The sequence below is a fragment of the Ochotona princeps genome, chromosome 5 (genome assembly GCF_030435755.1).
Source record: "Ochotona princeps isolate mOchPri1 chromosome 5, mOchPri1.hap1, whole genome shotgun sequence".
NCBI classification, from domain to species: domain Eukaryota; kingdom Metazoa; phylum Chordata; class Mammalia; order Lagomorpha; family Ochotonidae; genus Ochotona; species Ochotona princeps.
In genome coordinates, this window is record NC_080836.1 from 58,998,178 (window position 1) to 59,016,967 (window position 18,790).

Below are 18,790 nucleotides of genomic sequence, written 5' to 3' on the forward strand. Positions count from 1 at the left end.
CCAATCCAAAGCACGGAGCAAGCGCTTCTGGGTCTCCTACATGGGTGCAGGGTCTCAAGGACTTGAACTACCCTCTACAGGCCATGGGCAGGGAGATGGATGGTCACAAACTGGTGCCACAATGTGAAGGATTAACCTGTTGAGACACAGCATCAATATCCAGATTCACAGCTTAAAGTAGCCATGTTTGGCTGCTGTTTTATAGCAAATGCAATGATCTTAAAATCCTGTTTCTATTAGGTTTTTTTTTTTTTTAAGATTTTTATTCATTTTATTACAGTCAGATATACACAGAGGAGGAGAGACAGAGAGGAAGATCTTCTATCCGATGATTCACTCCCCAAGTGAGCCGCAACAGGCCAGTACGCGCCGATCCGAAGCCGGGAACCTGGAACCTCTTCCAGGTCTCCCACGCGGGTGCAGGGTCCCAATGCATTGGGCTGTCCTCAACTGCTTTCCCAGGCCACAAGCTGGGAGCTGGATGGGAAGTGGAGCTGCCGGGATTAGAACCGGCGCCCATATGGGATCCTGGGGCTTTCAAGGCGAGGACTTTAGCCGCTAGGCCACGCCGCCGGGCCCTCTATTAGGTTTAAGAAAGTTAAATTTTAACACATGAAGCCGACTGTTCAGTGTGTATGGCATGTTTTTTCTTAAAACTTCATATAAGACCCTGAGCTCAATACATGAATTGCATTCAACTCAACAGAAACACATTATAGTACTGACTAAATATATATTAAAAACATTATTTTTCCTGTATAGATACTGTGAAGGATACAGAAGATGGGAAGACCCCCCCAAGGGGTTTCAGAACTCAGAGGCGAGTGATGTTATAAAGACTCTCAAAATTAGACACAAAGAACAAGAAAACCACACCATCCACTATTTCAAGGCAAGGCCATTATTTTGATTATATTACAGAGAAGGCTTCAACTCTGTGCTAATAGTTCTTAACACATCTCCACATCTGCTATGAGCAAACAAAGGGAACCAAAAACACTGAACTAGTGGATCAGCAGGCATGTGGAATCTGATCAAGTAATAACTGGTACACACAGCCAAGTATTAACAGGAAATTCTGAGTAGAAAACTAAGCAGAGAACTAAGCATGGCCCAGAGAACTAAGCAATGACAAAGGGTTACACTAGCACTTGGCTTTGGTGAATGAATGGGATTCTACCAAGAAAAAGAGCACTTTGGAGTATGACTCAAATATTAAGAACCTCAATTTCCCTATTCGCCGTATACAAAGCTTAGATTCTAAGTTAATGCAACAATTTGAGAATATATACAAAGTTCTCCAAAGTGTTCAGTAAGCTAAACGAATACTGTGATGTCTATAGACTATGCAACTCGAGCAGTGTGAGGAAGTGGAGCATGGAGCCTGGATCCAAAGACTATGAGAATCTGCTAGGCTCATAGCACAAGTCTTCAAAAAGAAGCAATGGGGGCTGGCGTTGTGCCACTGTGGGTAAAGCCATGACTTGTAATGCTGGTATACCATATGAGTGCCGGTTCAAATTCTAGCTGATCCACTTCCGATACGGCTCCCTATCAATATTTCTTGGAAAACAGGAGGAGGATGGCCCAAGTTCCTAGGCCTCTGCCACTCATGTGAGAAACCCAGAAGAAATTCCTGGCTCCTGGCTTCAGACAGGCCCAGCTCTGGCCCCTGCAGCCATTTGTAAAATGAACCAGTAGACAGATCTCTGTGTGTCTCTCCTCTCTCTAATTCAATCAAGTAAATAAATCTTGAAGGACGGAAAAACAGCTGGAAAAAGTAGCGAGCTTACTCAGCTACAGAAAGCCACAGTAAGGAGAAAACATAATACCCTCAGATGACATCTTTTGAACTCAAAAGACGAGTTCTCAGAACATTAAAGGAAGATTCAAACAGCATGTGAAGAACAGACCACATCCCAGCTAGGGAACCTGCCATGACAACAGAAGGAGAGATGGAAGCAGACTGAAGAGAACTGGCAGGAGTGCCTAGTGACTAAGTGTGAAAGGCATCCTGACTCCCAGGCTAGGGAGACCCACGCAGGACTCATTAGACCACAAGCTGCAGACACGAAGAAGGAGAGCCCAAGAAGAGCCGGAAAGCAACTCTGAGAAAGATGAAATATCTCTCTTTCAGTTTAAAAGATGTGAGCGCTTATGTGTAACATGGCTTACCCAAGAGCCAATTCTGCACGAGTCTCCTTTGAATCTGAGTGGTTGCACCTATCATGGAGTCTATCACCTATTAGACCTTCAATAAATTAACTAAGTAACAAAGGACTAGTGATTAAAAGTACTGAAGAGGCAGATTTCAAAACATGAAGAGAGAACTAGCTTAGCAGACAGTGAGCTCCTGCCAACAGAGGTATGCAAAGGCTGAAGAGCTAGCATGATACACTGGAAAAGATGACTGCAGAGGCTGCCTTGGTCTCTAAGTCTTAACTATTTAAGACAGTTTATTAAGCACTTACTACACACTATACCCTCTACCTACCATAGCCTGCTGTGAAGTAATTTGTCACCTACTTGGTTCCCTTAACAAGTAAGTTCAGGTATGCAGAGCTAACAAAGAGGCAAAGGGAAGTATCTATATTCATAAACCAAATAAAAACTACACCTTCCTCTTTGCTGGCTCCAAAGGCCAGGAAGTGATATGTCAGCTTGCTTGCACACTGCTACAGTTGAAAAGAAAGGAAGCTGATGATTTGCTCTCCTACCAAGTCCACTCAAAGGCAGAAGAGCTTTGAAAGCAGATGGAGCAACTGTTCCCGGCCACCGCTCGGATTACACTTCCTAAGATTTCCCCTGTCCTATCTTCTATGAAAGCCACAGTAACGGGTGTGCCTTTGCACATACTATTCTCTCCTTCTGGAACATTCTTCTCCCACAGTGTACATGGTTAATCTGTCTTCTTCAAAGAGTTCAGATGGCTCTTTCCTATGGATCATATAATCACCAAACTAACAGAAACTGTAAGCTCTAAGTGCTAGCATCATACTTAACTCTGTATTGCTTCTATTTTCTTTAGCATATGTCTAGCACTTAACACCTGCATACTATATAACTTACTTATCTATTTTATGATTTTCTATTTTCCCTCCTCTAACATGTGAACTCTTTGAGAACTAGGCTTTTTTGCATTATTCACTCTTTTGCTCAACTGCTTAGAATAGTCTCTGTAGAATGGTAATAATTCAATTGAAAACAAACAGCCCAATGGTGCACAACAAATAAATAGCAAGAGGCTCAGACGGTAGACAGACTTGCATAAATCTACTCCAAGACCCTTAACGAAGCCAATACTTGTCTTCCATTTCAAGCCCTTTCAGGAAGGTATGCTCTTAGAATACTGGGGCTGGTGCTGTGGTGTTGTACATTAAGCTTCTGCCTGTGTTGCTGGCACCCCATACGGATGCCAGGTCAAGTTCTGGATTTTCCACTTCAGATCTAGCTCCCTGCTAATGAACCTGGGAAAATAGGGAGAGATGACCCAAATCCCTGGGCCCTCACACTCACATGGGATACCTAGAGAAAGCTCTCTTTCTCTTTTCTGCAAATCTGCCTTTCAAATAAAATTAATTAATAAAAATCTAGGAAAAAAAGAGAGCGCACAAGACAGAGAGAAAGAAAAACGCAACTTCCTCTGCACTATTTTTATTCATCTTTCTTTTGTATAAAACATGGCATGACATGGGCAGACATCTGTACCCTTGTGTGACCTATTACCTCCATCTGGTCAAGTGTCTACATGACTAATTGTGTAACTTAAATGGTATCAATATACTGTCTGGATCTAATGTTCTAGTCATAAAAGCACATTTTTGTTTGAAGAATAGTTTTTCAGCTATAAATTCATGTCTTGTGTTATAATTTTCAAATACTTACTTTTATCTGTGCCACACTACTTTTCATTTTCTTGCACGCTGGTCTGATAAATCAATGAGTCTTCAAGCAGGTCCAATGTGACCAATGGTCTGAATTCCTTGAGTTTACTTTTGGAAGTATCACCTACAAAATACATCAAAGAAAACTTGGTTGACACTGATAAAATATGTGTAAAATGACAACACTTGTCCACATAATAGATACCTGAATCTTTTTAAAAAATAAATACAGGTAAATTCAAAAATAAAATAAAAATTAATCCTGCATAGTTCTTATCCTAGTAAAAAAAAAAAGATTCCATGTACAAGAAAAGAAGGGGTTTTCTGCGAATGCCTGAGAGGAATAAAAGTTACCTTAAAGACAGATGTTCTAAACGTCACTGAAAATGTTCTCACCGAGGGCAGCTTACATCTAACACTATAAAACAGTACTGTGAGTTTAGGGAGCACCTATGAATGAGAAACTCTGTAAACAACATAAAACATCCACTGTTTCTATACAAACTAAGAATGAAATCTGCAGTATTTTTATAATGATCATCTAGAAGGACTAAACTAAACTAATTACTTTCAGTCTAATCTACTAAAAATGCAGGGCTTCAGATACAAATAAACATAAACTCTAACATTTAGCTCAGAAAGCAGCCGTCCGGCATGGCCTAGAGGCTAAAGTCCTCTCCTTGAACGCCCCGGGATCCCATATGGGCGCCGGTTCTAGTCCCAGCAGCTCCACTTCCCATCCAGCTCCCAGCTTGTGGCCTAGGAAAGCAGTCGAGGACGGCCCAAGGCTTTGGGACCCTGCACCTGCATGGGAGACCTGGAGGAGGTTCCTGGTTCCCGGCTTCGGATCGGCGCGTACTGGCCCGTTGCGGCTCACTTGGGGAGTGAATCATCAGACGGAAGATCTTCCTGTCTCTCCTCCTCTCTGTATATCTGACTTTGTAATAAAATAAATAAATCTTAAAAAAAAAAAAAAAGCAGCCGTCAATGTAAATGATAATTTTTCTATTTGGTTAGGAAAATTTAGTAATTTCTGTAAAACACTAAACTGATAGTTATGTTTTCAGAGAACTTAGGTTAAAGCAATTTTATCAGAATTACATTTCTAAAGGATATAAGGAATAAAAATCACGAAAATAAGATAAAATAAATAAAAGATGCAGAGAGGCCACCTGCAATGCCACCATCTCATAAGGGTACTGGTTCAAGTCCCAGCTGGTCCACTTCCAATCCAATTCCCTGCTAACATGCCTGGGAAAGCAGAGGAAGATGGCCCAAGTGCTTGGACCCTGCACAAATGTGGGAGATCCAGAAAGGCCCAACCTAGGCTGCTGGGGTCATCTGAGGAGTGATCCAGAGAATGGAAGACTTCTTCGTCTCTGTAACTTTACCACTCAAATAAATAAGTCATAGACAGATGATTACAGAGACTATATACAGAAAGAATTAGCACTCCATTCTTTCTAGAGTAGCCCATCTGACCCATCAGGCATTTTGTTCTTGTCAAACTTTACTGGCAGCTCATTGCTATAAAAAGGGGGAAAGGAGAACTGCATTCAGTGTCAAAATAAAAACAAGTACGAAAATTTTTTAAAAGCTGAATGGTAGGAAGAGTAGGAAAAGATTATTTTTTCTTCAGCTACAACTAGAGCTTTGTGCAAACTCAGCTCTGTTTCTGACTGGCAAGATGATCTAAAGGCTACACTAAATCAGCCACAGAATAGAGAAGTCTATCTAGAAGCTTATTATGGCCCATTTCTACAACATGATTATATGAATTAAGCTAAGGTGTTTGAACTCAAGTTTCAGAATAACATACCATGAATGCTTTATATTAGATACAAAAAATGGAGGAAAATTGGGTAAAATGTCTCATAAAGTCAGATTCTATAGCAGTGGGCAGAAAAGGAGAATGTCCTCCTTTTATATTGATACAATTGTAAGTTCTAAGTACTAGCTCATACTTAACTCTGTATTATTTCTATTTTCTTTAGCATATGTCTAGCACTTGACACCTACATTTATACTGATACAATTGTATCAATATAAAAAAGGATCACCTTAATAAACCTGTTATCAAAAACCAATTATAGTAAACAGTATATTCTGACACAATGTAGAAACTGCCACCCTAATATACCTTTGCTATTAAAAGCCAAGTATAATAACTTTCAGTAGATTAAGAGGCTGGAGGCTAGAAAACTACAGACACAGAATAATTACATTATTCAAAATGAATATAACTAATCATGATGCTTTTATTGCCAAGGCTATTGAATAACCCATCAGCTACTCTTTTTTCTTCTTTTAACTTCTCCTTTATTTATTTATGAGTTATTTATCCCATCCTATTATTATTTGTTATTTAATTATTTATCTCACCCAATAATTCACTACCCAACAGTCCCCCAAAGGATGCGGGCTGGGCCAGGCTGAAGCAAGAGCTGGGAACTGGGAACTCAACCCAGGTCTCCTATGCGGGTGACGGAATATAGCTAATTAAGTCCCTACTGCTGCCTCTAGCGTCTGTGTTAAGCCAGAGCCAGGAATCAAATCCAGTTACTCTGACATGACACTTGGCCAGGCATCCAGCACTGACGTAAGTGCCAGTCTGATTCTTGGTGCAAATCTTTACAACGGAAACAGGGACTTATACTTTTGAAATGACTCAGCAATCTCCACTCAACCCAATACTTTCACTGATGACCTGAAGGTATTAGAGACAGCATAGAGACAGCACCAAAAAATAAGACAGAACAAAACAGGTGATTCCAGAGGGAGTATACACTTGGGAAAAGTAGCCAAGAATTATGGTTTTAGCACAGCTACAGTCTGTAGCAAACAAAGGTGGTGAAAAATGGCCAAACGCCTCCTGAATTCTCCACCCTCTTATGAAGAGCAACAGGACTGCGGATGAGGGAATCAGCTGCTGCAGGAAATGAAATGGCTCTATTTTCATTGCAAATTAAGTTAGCAAGTTTTTGTTTGTTTATTTTTTATCTCTCAGCACTTTGGAAATCCTTTCACTCTCCCTGGTCTCTAGTTTCTGCTAAGACATCAGCTTACAGGTGCCTCAGTGTCCACTGGGGACTAGCTCCAGGACACCCTGATTACAAAAAACTTTGTTACCAAGTCCCACAACCTGTGACACTGGCTTCCTATAGAACTATCAGTTCATGTCCTGGCTGCTCCACTTTCCATCCAGCTCCCTGCAAATGTACATGGGAATACAGTGGGGGATGGCCCAAGTACTTGGTCCCTGAATCCATCTGGGAGACCTTGAAGAAGCTCCTGCTTTCAGATTAGCTGTTGTGACCATTTGGGGTATGAACCAGCACATGCAAGAACCCCCGTCTCTCCTCTACTTTTACTTTTCAAAACAAAAAAGTCTTAAAAAAATCAGTGACTTCCAAATAGCCAGAGCTATCTTAAATAATAAAAACAAAGCAGAAGGATATCAGATTTCAAGACACACTACAGTGGTAATGTGATAATCAAAACAGTAGTATTGGTACAAAAATGAGAAGGTCAATAGAACAGAATAGATATCTCAGAAATAAACCCACACACCTTAGCCAACTAATCTTCAACAGCAGCACTGAAAACAACCCAGGGAGAATGGATAGTCTTTTCAACAAATACTGCTGGGAAAACTGGGTATCTACCAGCAGAAACAAGACCTCTTACATTACACAAAAACTCAGCTCTAAGTAGTTCAAGGATCTAAACTACACCAATACCATCAAATTACTAGAGGAAAACAGAGAAAACCCAACAAGGAATAGGAGTAAGCAACAACTTCTTGGAAAAGACATCAAAAGCATAAGCAGTTAAAACCAAAATAAACAAATGGGACTACATCAAACTAAGAAGCATTTGTACAGCAAAGGAAATGTTTAACAAAGTGAGAAAGCAATCCATGGAATGGCAAAAAATATTTGTACACAACATAACAGAGAGGGGACCAATATTAGGATTTACAAAGAGCTTCAGAACTCAGTAATAGCAAAACAAACAACCGTATTAAGAGATGACCAAAGGATATGAACAGAAAATTCTCAAAAGATGAGATCCAAAGGGCTAATAGCCACTGAAAAACCGCTGAAGTTCCCTAGTCATCAGGGAACAGCAAATAAAAACCACAGTGAAGTTCCACCTAACTCCAGTGAGAAAGCAGTACATACAGAAATCAGCAAACAATTGTGGGTGAAAATGTGGGAGAAAAAAGTACCCTGACCCCTTCTTGGTAGGAATGTAAACTAGTACAACTTTGGAAGTCAGTATGGAGAGTGCTCAGATAACTGAGAATTCATCTACCATCTGACCTAGCCATCCAGAAACAAAACAAAACAAAGACATCTGCATTTACAGCACCACGATTCACAAAAGCAAAGACATGGATTCAGACTAGATGCCTGTCAACAGATGAAAGAATAAAGAAACTACACCTACTAGATGGAATACTACTCAGCCAGAAAGGAATGAAACCTTGTTTGCAATAATGGTCCCAGCTGGTAACCACTGTACTTAGTGAAGTGAACCAGTCCCAAAAGTACAAATAAATAAGACAGCTGATACTCAAAGCACCACATACATATATAAATGAACTATACAAGGGAGTTTAGCACGCCAGGAAATAAAAAGCATTACGCAGTATACACCACTACATCCAAATAAGATTTCCAGTGAAGTTTATAAGCACATCTCTACATTATACTAATACTAGGTTTTCTAACTTTGGAGAATGTTATATTTAAACATCAGAAAGTTAAACCTGTACTAAGGGACTATATTATCATGACAATATGAGCAGTGGCAGGGGTAGGTAGGCACGGAGGGAAGGGGAGGGATGAATATTAATACCTACAAAACTGTATCAAGGAAAACATAATACACACACACACACAAACACAAAACGGAACTACACTACAGTTGTTTTTGGTTTTTGGGGTTTTTTTTTTTTTTGCAAGGTGGCATAATATTAACTCTAAAGTAGCCTGTGAAATATTAAAGATATCTGAATTGAGTTTTAGTTCAACAATCACTAAACAATAATGTATTCAAGTATAGCTTAAAAGTCTATGAATAAATTAAAAGGAAATTTGAAAAAAATGTATATAACTCAGGGCCCAGAATAACGGCCTAGTGGCTAAATCCTTGCCTTGCAAGTGCCATCATCTAATATGGACACCAGTTCATGTCCCAACTGCTCCACTTTTCATCTAGCTCCCTGCTTGTGGCATGGGAGAGCAGTGGATAATGTCCCAAAGCTTTGGGACCCTGTACCACAAGGGAGACCCGGTACAAGCTCCTGGCTTCAGATCTGCTCAATTCTGGCTGTTGTAGCTACTTGGGGATTGAACTAGTGGACAGACATTCTTTCTGTCTCTCTGTAAATCAACCTTTCCAATAAAAGCAAAATCTTTAAAAAAAAAAAAGTACATAATTCAAAACTGCAAGAAACAAGAGTAATGAGCACACACACACAAAAAAAAAAAAAAAGAAAGAAAGAAAGAAAGGTCAAATCACTATGGCAGACCAACTGAAAAGCAAAAACTACCCTTTCCTTCCCTCACCTCAGGCAGACAGACCCACAGGGCACCAGTTGCCTCAAAAAGATGAACTGTGAGGGGCACCAGAGGTTAAGGCCACTGCCTACAAAGCTGGGGTCATATGGGCACAAGTTAAAGTCCCAGCTGCTCCACTTCCTAATCCAGTTTCCTGTAAATGCCCTGAGAAAAGCAGGAGATAATATGAGTACCTGGATCCCTGCCGCCTGTGTGGGTTTTCCAGAAAGTCATTCCTGGCTCCTGGCTCCTAGCTCCTGGCTCTGGCCTGGCCCAGCCCCCACTGCTGCGGCTGTCTTTCAACGGAACCGGTAGGAGGAAGAATTCTGTCTCTCCCTCTCTCTGAGTTTCAAATTAATAAAGATTTATTTAAAAAGTAAATAGTTTTTTCACTGTGCCCATTTGGAGTACAGAAATTTCTAATTCCATTTCTCACAAACTTTCTGATAAACCCTCAAATGGGACGCACTTGAGTTACTAAGGCAGAAAAGATGGGAAAGCATGAAAAGAAGCTAATTCTTTTATCCAAGTATTCCCCAAGTCTTCTCAGTTTTCCAATCCTGAATGAGAAATTTTCTCATTTTTCAAATGTTCTGATGCCATGAACTGCTGAAAACAGAAATCTCAAAAACCATCGACTTTATAGTGAAAACTCTGCCATAAATCCATTGAAATAGGACACACACATTCCAAATGTGCTAATGTTTACACTCATTGGTAAGAAGCCTGCAGATGTGAGAGTATTTAATACAAGTATTCTTTTTTTTTTTTAAAGATTTATCTATTTTTATTAGAAACTCTGATTTACAGAGAGAAGAAACAGAGAAAAAGATCTTCCATCCACTGTTCACTCCACAAGTGGCTGCAACGGCCACAGCCAAGCTGATCTGAAGCCAGGAGCTGGAGCTTCTTCCAGGTCTCCCATGCGGGTGCACGGTCCCAAGGCTTTGGGCCATCCTCAACTGCCTTCCTAGGCCACAAGCAGGGAGCTGGAGGGGAAATGGAACAGAGGAGCCAAGATATGAACCAGCATCCATATGGGATCCTGGTGGATACACGGCAGGGACTTAAGCCACTAGGCTATCGCACTGGCCCCAATATATCAGTATTCTTTAAGCCCAAGAAATTAGTGGCACTATTTATAATCATTATACAATCTCATTCAATACTGATGGCTACCTGTTTCAGTGAAGGCGCAAAGAGGGCTTCATTTTTCAGTAGAACCAAGGTAGAGAAAATTTAAGCAATTTGTCCAAGTGGGACAGTGGCAGAGCTAAAATCCAAAGTCTGTTGTAGCCAATGTCAAAACAATCTGACATTTCATCCCAATAATGCACACAATAAACTGATTAAATTAGTGGATGCAAGCTGGTGCCATTCCTACCATCTGGAACAATTTCCTAAGCTGATTCATTCCTCCAAGTTTAAGATGGCAAAGACTGTGATATTACTATAATGAGAAACTTACTTTCAAAAATGGATAATTTTAATTTCTTTAATTAGAACACCTGGAATTCTCTGTGACCGCATATAATATGAACAAATCAATTGCTTAACTCTGTTATGCAAGTCAGAGCACTTTACTTCGCTACTTCTCAGGGGTTTTCAACTCAGTTTCCCTCCTTCTCCTTAAACCCTAAAAATAAATAAAAAGATAAGGCAATTTTCTAAATGTTTTACTTCAAATTGCCTTATTTGGAGAGTTTACCATATCAGTGTCTTCCTTCCCCATTCTACCCTTCAACTTTCATCAACAAGTAATTTCTAGAAATCAAATTCAATAACATTACATTTCTATATCACAAAATATAAGTATGAAATTGAAACACCATCAAGTAGCCTGCTACTGCCTGTCATTCAAACAGAAAATGCATGAAATCCCATCATTGTCCAAATCTGTGCAGAGTATGCCTATAGGGAAACTCTGAGAGTCCAACATGTATGTGCTTGGTATTTAGACTAATTAGAAATTCCTACAAAGAGAGCAATTTGTCTAGTTTATAGCTCCCTTTGATCTTCTTAACATCACAATGTGGAATTTATGACTGATTTTTAATCTTCCCCCTTGTCCAGCAAGGAACTAAGCAAAACCTCACCTGCTTTCCTAAGCAACAGGCATCTTTTACAAAACAAGACAGACATAACACTCCTGGGAGCAACAAATTCAAAGATTTGAAACTTCTCTGTTTTAACAAGCACCAAAATGCAAAGTTATTAAGAATATTTTTTAAAGTATTTCAGATCATTAACTAGAAGCTATGAAAATATACATTCTGCACTTACTCAGTTCTACACTATTTGATTTTAATAAGTGGTAAGTAATAAACAATATAAAAGCATTTGAGGCTGGCGGTACAGTAGTACTGTAGGTTAAATTACTGCCTTCCACACCAACAATCTAGATGGGTGCCAACTGCTCCATTCCTAATCCAGTTCCCTGTTCATATCTGGGAAAACAATGAAACAATGGTGCAAGTGTTTGTGTCCCACGCAGCCCTGTGGCTCCTAGCTGCAACTAGCCACGCCCTAAATTTTGCAACCATTTGGGGAGTGAACCAGTGGATGGAAGATCTTTCTCACCCTTTCTCTGTAACTCAGCTTTTCAAAAAAAAAAAAAAAGGTCCTTTAAAAAATTAAAAACCGGAAGTAATTAAGGCTGGCACTGTGGCACAGCAAGTTAGGCTGCAGCCTGCAGCACCAACATCCCACATGGGCACAAATTCAAGTTCCAGCTGCTCTTCTTCCAATCCAGCTCCTTGCCAATACACCTGGGAAAGCAGAAGATGGTCCAACTCCTTGGGCCTCTATCCCATGTGGGAGAGCCAGAAGTTCCTGGCTTCAGCTTGATGCAGCCATGGTGGTTGTTGTCATTTAGGGAGTGAACCAGAAGGTGGAAGGTCCCTCCTGTGTCTCTCTTTCTGTATAATTCTGCCTTTCAAATAGGTAAATCTCTAAAAAAAAAAAAAAGCAAAAACCAGAAGCATTTGACTTTCCTATGACACTTTGCATGGGAGAAAATTCCCATTTGAGGACATGTTAGCAAAGTAACATTCAGATGATGAAAAGTGGTATTTCAATGAATCTGATTCTCAATGTATTACCCTGAAAAACATTCATAAAAGCAGTTGCGACTAGGCATTATGCTCCACTCATTCTATCATGAAGCTAGTCCAGGAAGCCCGCATGTCGGTAAGCAATGACAATGAAATGATAAAATGACTTGGACGTTTTTTATATTTCTAAAAATTGTCTGACACATGGAAACCCCTTCACGTGCTCCTTTTCACCAGAGTGTGGGACCTACAAAAGCAGAAATTTGCCTATTTTGTGTCAAAATTCCAATCAGCCTTCTCTGTATCCATACTGACTTCCATTTAACACGCCTTTGAAGAAAATCTCTACATCTGGAACTGTCCCTGATTCAGCTGAAAACAAATAGTGTTACGGGACAAATTCCTTTTATTATATCTGCTTTTTAGTTCTCTCCCCACACTGCTGACATGTTTTCTAAGTCCACACTTTCAGTCTACCCAAGATAACTCACTTTCCTCTCACATTCCTTCGCAACGCCACAGCTACACAATTACCTTCTTGTTACTAAACCCAAGGGCAACTTCCTTCTTTTACCAGACACTGCTCTAGCACTTGGCTGCTGCTAATGCCCTTTCTGAACTCTCATTTCTCAACTTACAGGGTCACCACCTTCGCCTGGTTTCCTTCTTCTATCCACCCATTAAGATTTACTACCCCTCAGGCAGGCGCTGTGTGGCAGCACACTGAGCCACTGCGTGCAACACCTGTATCCTTTACAACAGTTCCAGCTGGAGTCCCAGCACCTCTATTCCCTACCCAGCTTCCTGCTAATGCATCCTGAGCATGGGACCTTTGGATGGAGTTCCTGGCTCTGTCAGCATTTGGAGAGTGAATCAGCAGATGGAATACCTGTCACCCTGCCCTTCAAATTAATGAAAATAAACAAATACACTTAAAAAACAACAAAAAATCACCATCTCTCCAAATTTAACCTTGCTCATAGACCTTTGTTTTGTTCCTTACTGTGTTCTCAACAGGTTAACACATACTCATTAAATAAACCAGTGAACAGTCCTTTTTCCTTCTTTGACCATATTTTCTCTGAAAAACCATCTCCATTCTCACAGCTTCTCCTAACATGGGAAAACAACTTTTACTCCAGCCCAATCATCTCTACAGACAATCCTATGACCACTGGGCTACAGGAAATCTTTGGGTAGATACTGAAAGGAACAAAGGTCCCAAGCTAAGGCAGTTCAAATGGGAACTCTTCCTCGCCCCATTCCAGGAAGCTCTTCCTCTAAAATATCATCTCAACAGCTTCTTTCCACAGGACAATTTCCTTTTCCTTTCTCGCACTCAACAGACCCTATTGATGCTGCCTTCTTGGTTAACAAAATAAACCTGCACCAGTTTTGTTTGTTTTTCTGTTCTGACACTACATATACTCACAGACTGAGGAAAACTTGAATTAGGGAAGACAACCTTACTTTCATTTCAAAACGTTGCTAAGTGTTCCCATCAACCCCAAGAGGGAAAGAATGTTCCCTGGCTGACTTCCCTCCCCAGATACCTGCAATGACCAGAATCCTTCTCAAAGACAGGAGCCAGGAACACAATCCATGTCTCCCCCAGCGTGACAAGAGCCCAGTGTTACCATGGCCTCCTACACTCTGCACCAAGCAGGGATGCTGGAAGCAGGACAGAGTGCCAGGAGGCAAAGCCAGGCACTCAGATGTAGGATGCAGCCCTCTTATTGGCTAAGTTAAATGTCTGCTGCTTATTTTTTTCCCTTTGTAATAAGACTTTGCACAAGGTCTTTATCCCTAGGTTATACGAACATCTCCAACTTGCTTCTAAAAATATCAACTCCATATGTATACTTCTAGCTGGCATTCCATCCATGAAGTGAGAAAAGTATTCAAAAAGATCTGCAAACCACCCACTGGCAAACACAGCCTTTCAAATGAAAAGTATATTCCATAATGATAGCACTATTCCATACTTCCCAAATGTCTTTTAAGGGGAAATTTTTGCTCCTGTGCCCACAGTCTTACCAACGTGGCTCCAGTGCATTTCCCAGGAGGGGTTAGGGTTGTGGCATACCAGGAAGCCACCACTTATGGGCAATGGTTTGTGCACCAATTGTCCTATTGGTGACCAGGCTATCTGCTAATGGCCTGGAAACAAGGGGAAATGGATCAAGTGTTTGGGCCTCTGCCACTTACATAGGAGACCAGGATGAAGTTCCTGGCTCCTGGCTTTGGTCTGGCCCAGAGCTGGTGGTTGTGGCCACCCCACCGAGAGTGAGCCAGCAAATGGAAGATCTCCTTCTCTCCTTCTAATCCTTTCATAGCAAACATAAATTTAAAAACAAACAACAACAACAACAAAACAGCTCCTAAAGGGCAATTCTGATCACCTCTTCTTTCCCTAGTTTCCTCAATATATTCCTTGGTTCACAGCTCAGCTGTTCAGCAACAGGACTAAACTTTTCTCAGTAACCCCAACATCTCATTCCTTGGATTAATAGTAGCATAATTAATTAAATTGTATCATATATAATCAAATCTATGACTGCTTTCATAATAACAAAGGTGAAACAATACCTTCCATTTCAAACCTACATCCAAATCCTCACCCATGTATTATATGTTTGGGAGCAACAGAAATAAGTATCTCAAGTGCTTCTAGTTACCCACTGCATGCTTTCCTTCTTCATCTGTTAAAGCTGTATTTGTGCAGAAGTGTCTAACTCTCCAAGGTTAAACAACTGAAACATTACAACAGGAAAAAAGACCAAAAACTGATGAAGTTGGAGCCACAGGACATATTTTTATTGGAGAGTCTCAAGTATCATAGCTATGAAAGGACTCTAAAATGTTCACAAAATGCATATTATGAGGAAAAGAAAAGTTCTGAATGCATTTCAACAGTTTCAGAGCAAAATATTTTTTATCTCATTCATTTGTTCATCTCCAAATGCCTGTAATGGCTTGGAAACCCGAGCCTGGAGCTCCAACAAGGCCTCCAGTGTGGGTGATAGAACCCAGCTAGCGGCTGCCATCACTGCCACCTCCCGCCATGCGCGTTAGCAGGAACTGAATACAGGCTTCTAACCAGTGCTCAAAAACAGTACCACAGGAAAACATGAATTGCAAATAAATGGATCTGGAACACCCAGAAACTGATACTGATGCTGAATCTGGAAGGATAAGCAGGAATTATCCAGGGGCAATAGAATGGAGAATTCTAGGTTGTCTGAGAAGAGCATAGGGTACACAGGAAAACCAAAAATAAAATTAATGAAAAGAGACCCTTAAACCCAAAGCAGGAAAGGCTTTGAAAGGATTCCCCATATCAGATTCAGACGTGAGGATAGTGCTACCACGTAACAGAGTTTAAACCTCAAATTGAAAGGGAGACACTGTGGACTTGGGTGACTATTCCTAGCCTTTTCTACACAGACTTCCATTATTTGACAACTTCCTTACATCAAGGAACGCCTTGGATAGAAGGGAAAATCCCTGAGCCTAAGGAATTGCATCATGAAAAATAAAGATTAAAAAAAAAAAAAAAGACAGCTCTTGAAAGTCAGTGCAACAAAAGCAAAATAACAAAGGAATGCCATATTCCATGCCTCAATGCCTAATTATTTTTTTAAAGATTTATTTATTTTTATTACAAAGTCAGATATACAGAGAGGAGGAGAAACAGAGAGGAAGATCTTCATCCAATGATTCACTCCCCAAGTGATCACAACGGCCAGTGCTGTACCGATCCAAAACCGGGAACCAGGAATCTCTTCCGGGTCTCCCACACGGGTGCAGGGTCCCAATGCACTGGGCCGTCCTCGACTGCTTTCCCAGGCCACAAGCAGGGAGCTGGATGGGAAGTGGAGCTGCTGGGATTAGAACCTGTGCGCATATGGGATCCCGGGGTGTTCAAGGCGAGGACTTCAGCTGCTAGGCCACGCCGCCGGTCCCTCAATGCCTAATTCTTATTTCTTGGGACCACCGGATGTTTGTCATCAACTGTTTTAAAACAGCACTATCAGATGTTTTATTACTATCCAAAAGGCAGATTTTTGCAGAAAGAAAAGGTTAACTCTCCCAGATATCCCCAATGGCCAGAGCTGAGTTGAGCTGATCTGAAGCTTAAAGGCAGGAGCCAGGAGCTTCTTCCCAGTCTTCCATGTGACTGTAGGGGCCCAAAGACTGGGGCCATCCTCTACTGCCCTGCCAGGCCATAAGCAGAGAGCTGGATCAGAAATGGAGCAGCAGAGACATGAACTAGTGCCCACGAGATGCCAGCACCACAGGGCGGAGGACTGGGTTGCTGTGCCACCACGCCAGCCCCAAGTATATGTTTTTACTCCATGTTAACCCAGAAAGCAGTCTGAATATACTTTCCCATTGTAGGAATTTCTTACCAGAAATTACAAAAGGAAAGGTGACCCTAAAGATATAGTTCAATTAACAAAAACATGCCTACTAAGGGAGTATATTGTATGCTTTCATCATACAATTATAACATTTTGTCTCTTTCTCACCCCCAAAATTTGTCCATTAGGATGTCAAAATTAAAACAAAATGGGATGAATACATTCTCCATATTCACACAAGCATAGGTCTGAGAGTGGCTTCTCTGATCATTCTGACAACAATCAAAGCTTCCTAGCTGAAGGGAAATTTGGAGGTGATGACCTCTACAGAAAGCTTAACAAGCAGCATCCAGACAGTGTACACTCCACTCCTCTGCAGCACCGCCTGTCCCCATGCCTACAGGCAGCTCTGATACGCTAATTCAGGGAAGGAGCAGAGTGCTGTCTAGCTGCATCTCCTCACGAGTTACACGCAAAGGTAGATTATACATGAGCTGCCTTGGTCTCTCTACTTAACCATTCTTCAACCACAGGAATCTTTGATATGTTCCTAGACCTAAGCAGCTGATATTTCTTTTGGCATCTGCTCATGGGGAAGAATTACCAGCCTGGCTACAGTAGTAAAAGTTTGGTTTAACCAACTGCTTTGTCTCCTGATACATTATTTTTAAGAAAATGTTGTGCAGCTGGCATGGTGGCATAGCCTGTTAATCTGCCACCTGTAGGGCCAGCATCCCATAGGCACACCAGTTCAAGTCACACTGCTCCTCTTCCAATTCAACTCCTCGATAATGGCCTGGGAAGGCAGCAGAAGATGGCTCAACTACTTGGGTCCTTGCACCCACATGGGAGACCCAGAAGATTCTGGCTTCTGGTTTCAGACTGGTCCACCTTCCATGACTGTGACCTTTCGAGGTGTGAACCAGCACATGGGGAAATCTCTCTCTCTCTCTCTCTCTGTATCTTTGCCTTTCCAGCACATAACTGTTTTGAGAGCTTGTGCATTATGTATAGCCTCAAAATGTCTCTTTCAATGCTTGCTTGGAAAATGTACATATTCAGTAAGAAAAAGTAAAAGTGCAAAAGTGCAAGAGTCTCTGGCAATCAGCATGCCTTACTGCCCCACTGCCCAACGACAGAGCTGTCAAGACTTACAGAGGCAGAGAAACTCAGTGAGGAAGCCCTCTGAAACACAGTTGGAATCAGTCATATTGCCAATAACCGCTTCTCTCCTTAGACGAGCTCTAGGCTAGTCATGACCAACTTAGGGATACACTAGGCAGAAGAAAATCCAGTATACGTGGAAGTGGGCAATGAACAGAAAGTAGTGTTCAAATTAAGGAACGGGCATGTTGCACAAACTATCTCCCTTTTCTCAAGTGATGTCAAACACAAGCCACGGTAAATCACTTGCCAATACAAACTTGTGAGAAAATTCCAAACAATTCAGGAACTGAGAAAACAGAATTAAGAAAGCTGCTTTAGGGCTTGGCGGCGTGGCCTGGTGGCTAAGGTCCTCGCCTTGATCCCATATGGCCGCTGGTTCTAATCCCGGCGGCTCTACTTCCTCTCTGTCTCTCCTCCTCTCAGTATATCTGACTTTGTAATAAAAATGGAATGAATCTTTAAAAAAAAAAAAAAAAAAGCTGCTTTAGGGCCCAGCATGGTAGCGTAATGGTTAAATTTCTCGCTTGGCACGACAGGATCCCATATGGGCGCGGGTTCTAATCCCGGAGGCCTTACTTCCCATCCAGCTTCCCTGCTTGTGGCCTGGGAAAGCAGATGAGGACAGCCCAAATCCTTGAGGCCCTGCACCTGCGTGGGAGACTTGGAAAAAGCTCCTGGCTCCTGACTTCGGATTGGCTCAGCTCCAGTCATTGCACTCACATGGGGAGTAAATCATCAGATAGAAGATCTTCCTC

The 18,790-nt window shown here is 41.4% G+C and overlaps 1 protein-coding gene across 1 annotated transcript in view; it reads right to left on the reverse strand.

Moving 5' to 3' along the window:
- The window catches only part of CWC22 (CWC22 spliceosome associated protein homolog), a 49,461-nt gene extending 45,446 nt beyond the window's left edge, over window positions 1-4,015 (reverse strand). Inside the window, exon 1 of the mRNA XM_058664688.1 lies at window positions 3,886-4,015. Coding sequence (XP_058520671.1) covers window positions 3,886-3,912 — 27 coding nt within the window. The 5' untranslated portion in view covers window positions 3,913-4,015. The remainder of the gene's footprint in view (window positions 1-3,885) is intronic.
- Between the last annotated feature and the right edge of the window lie 14,775 nt (window positions 4,016-18,790).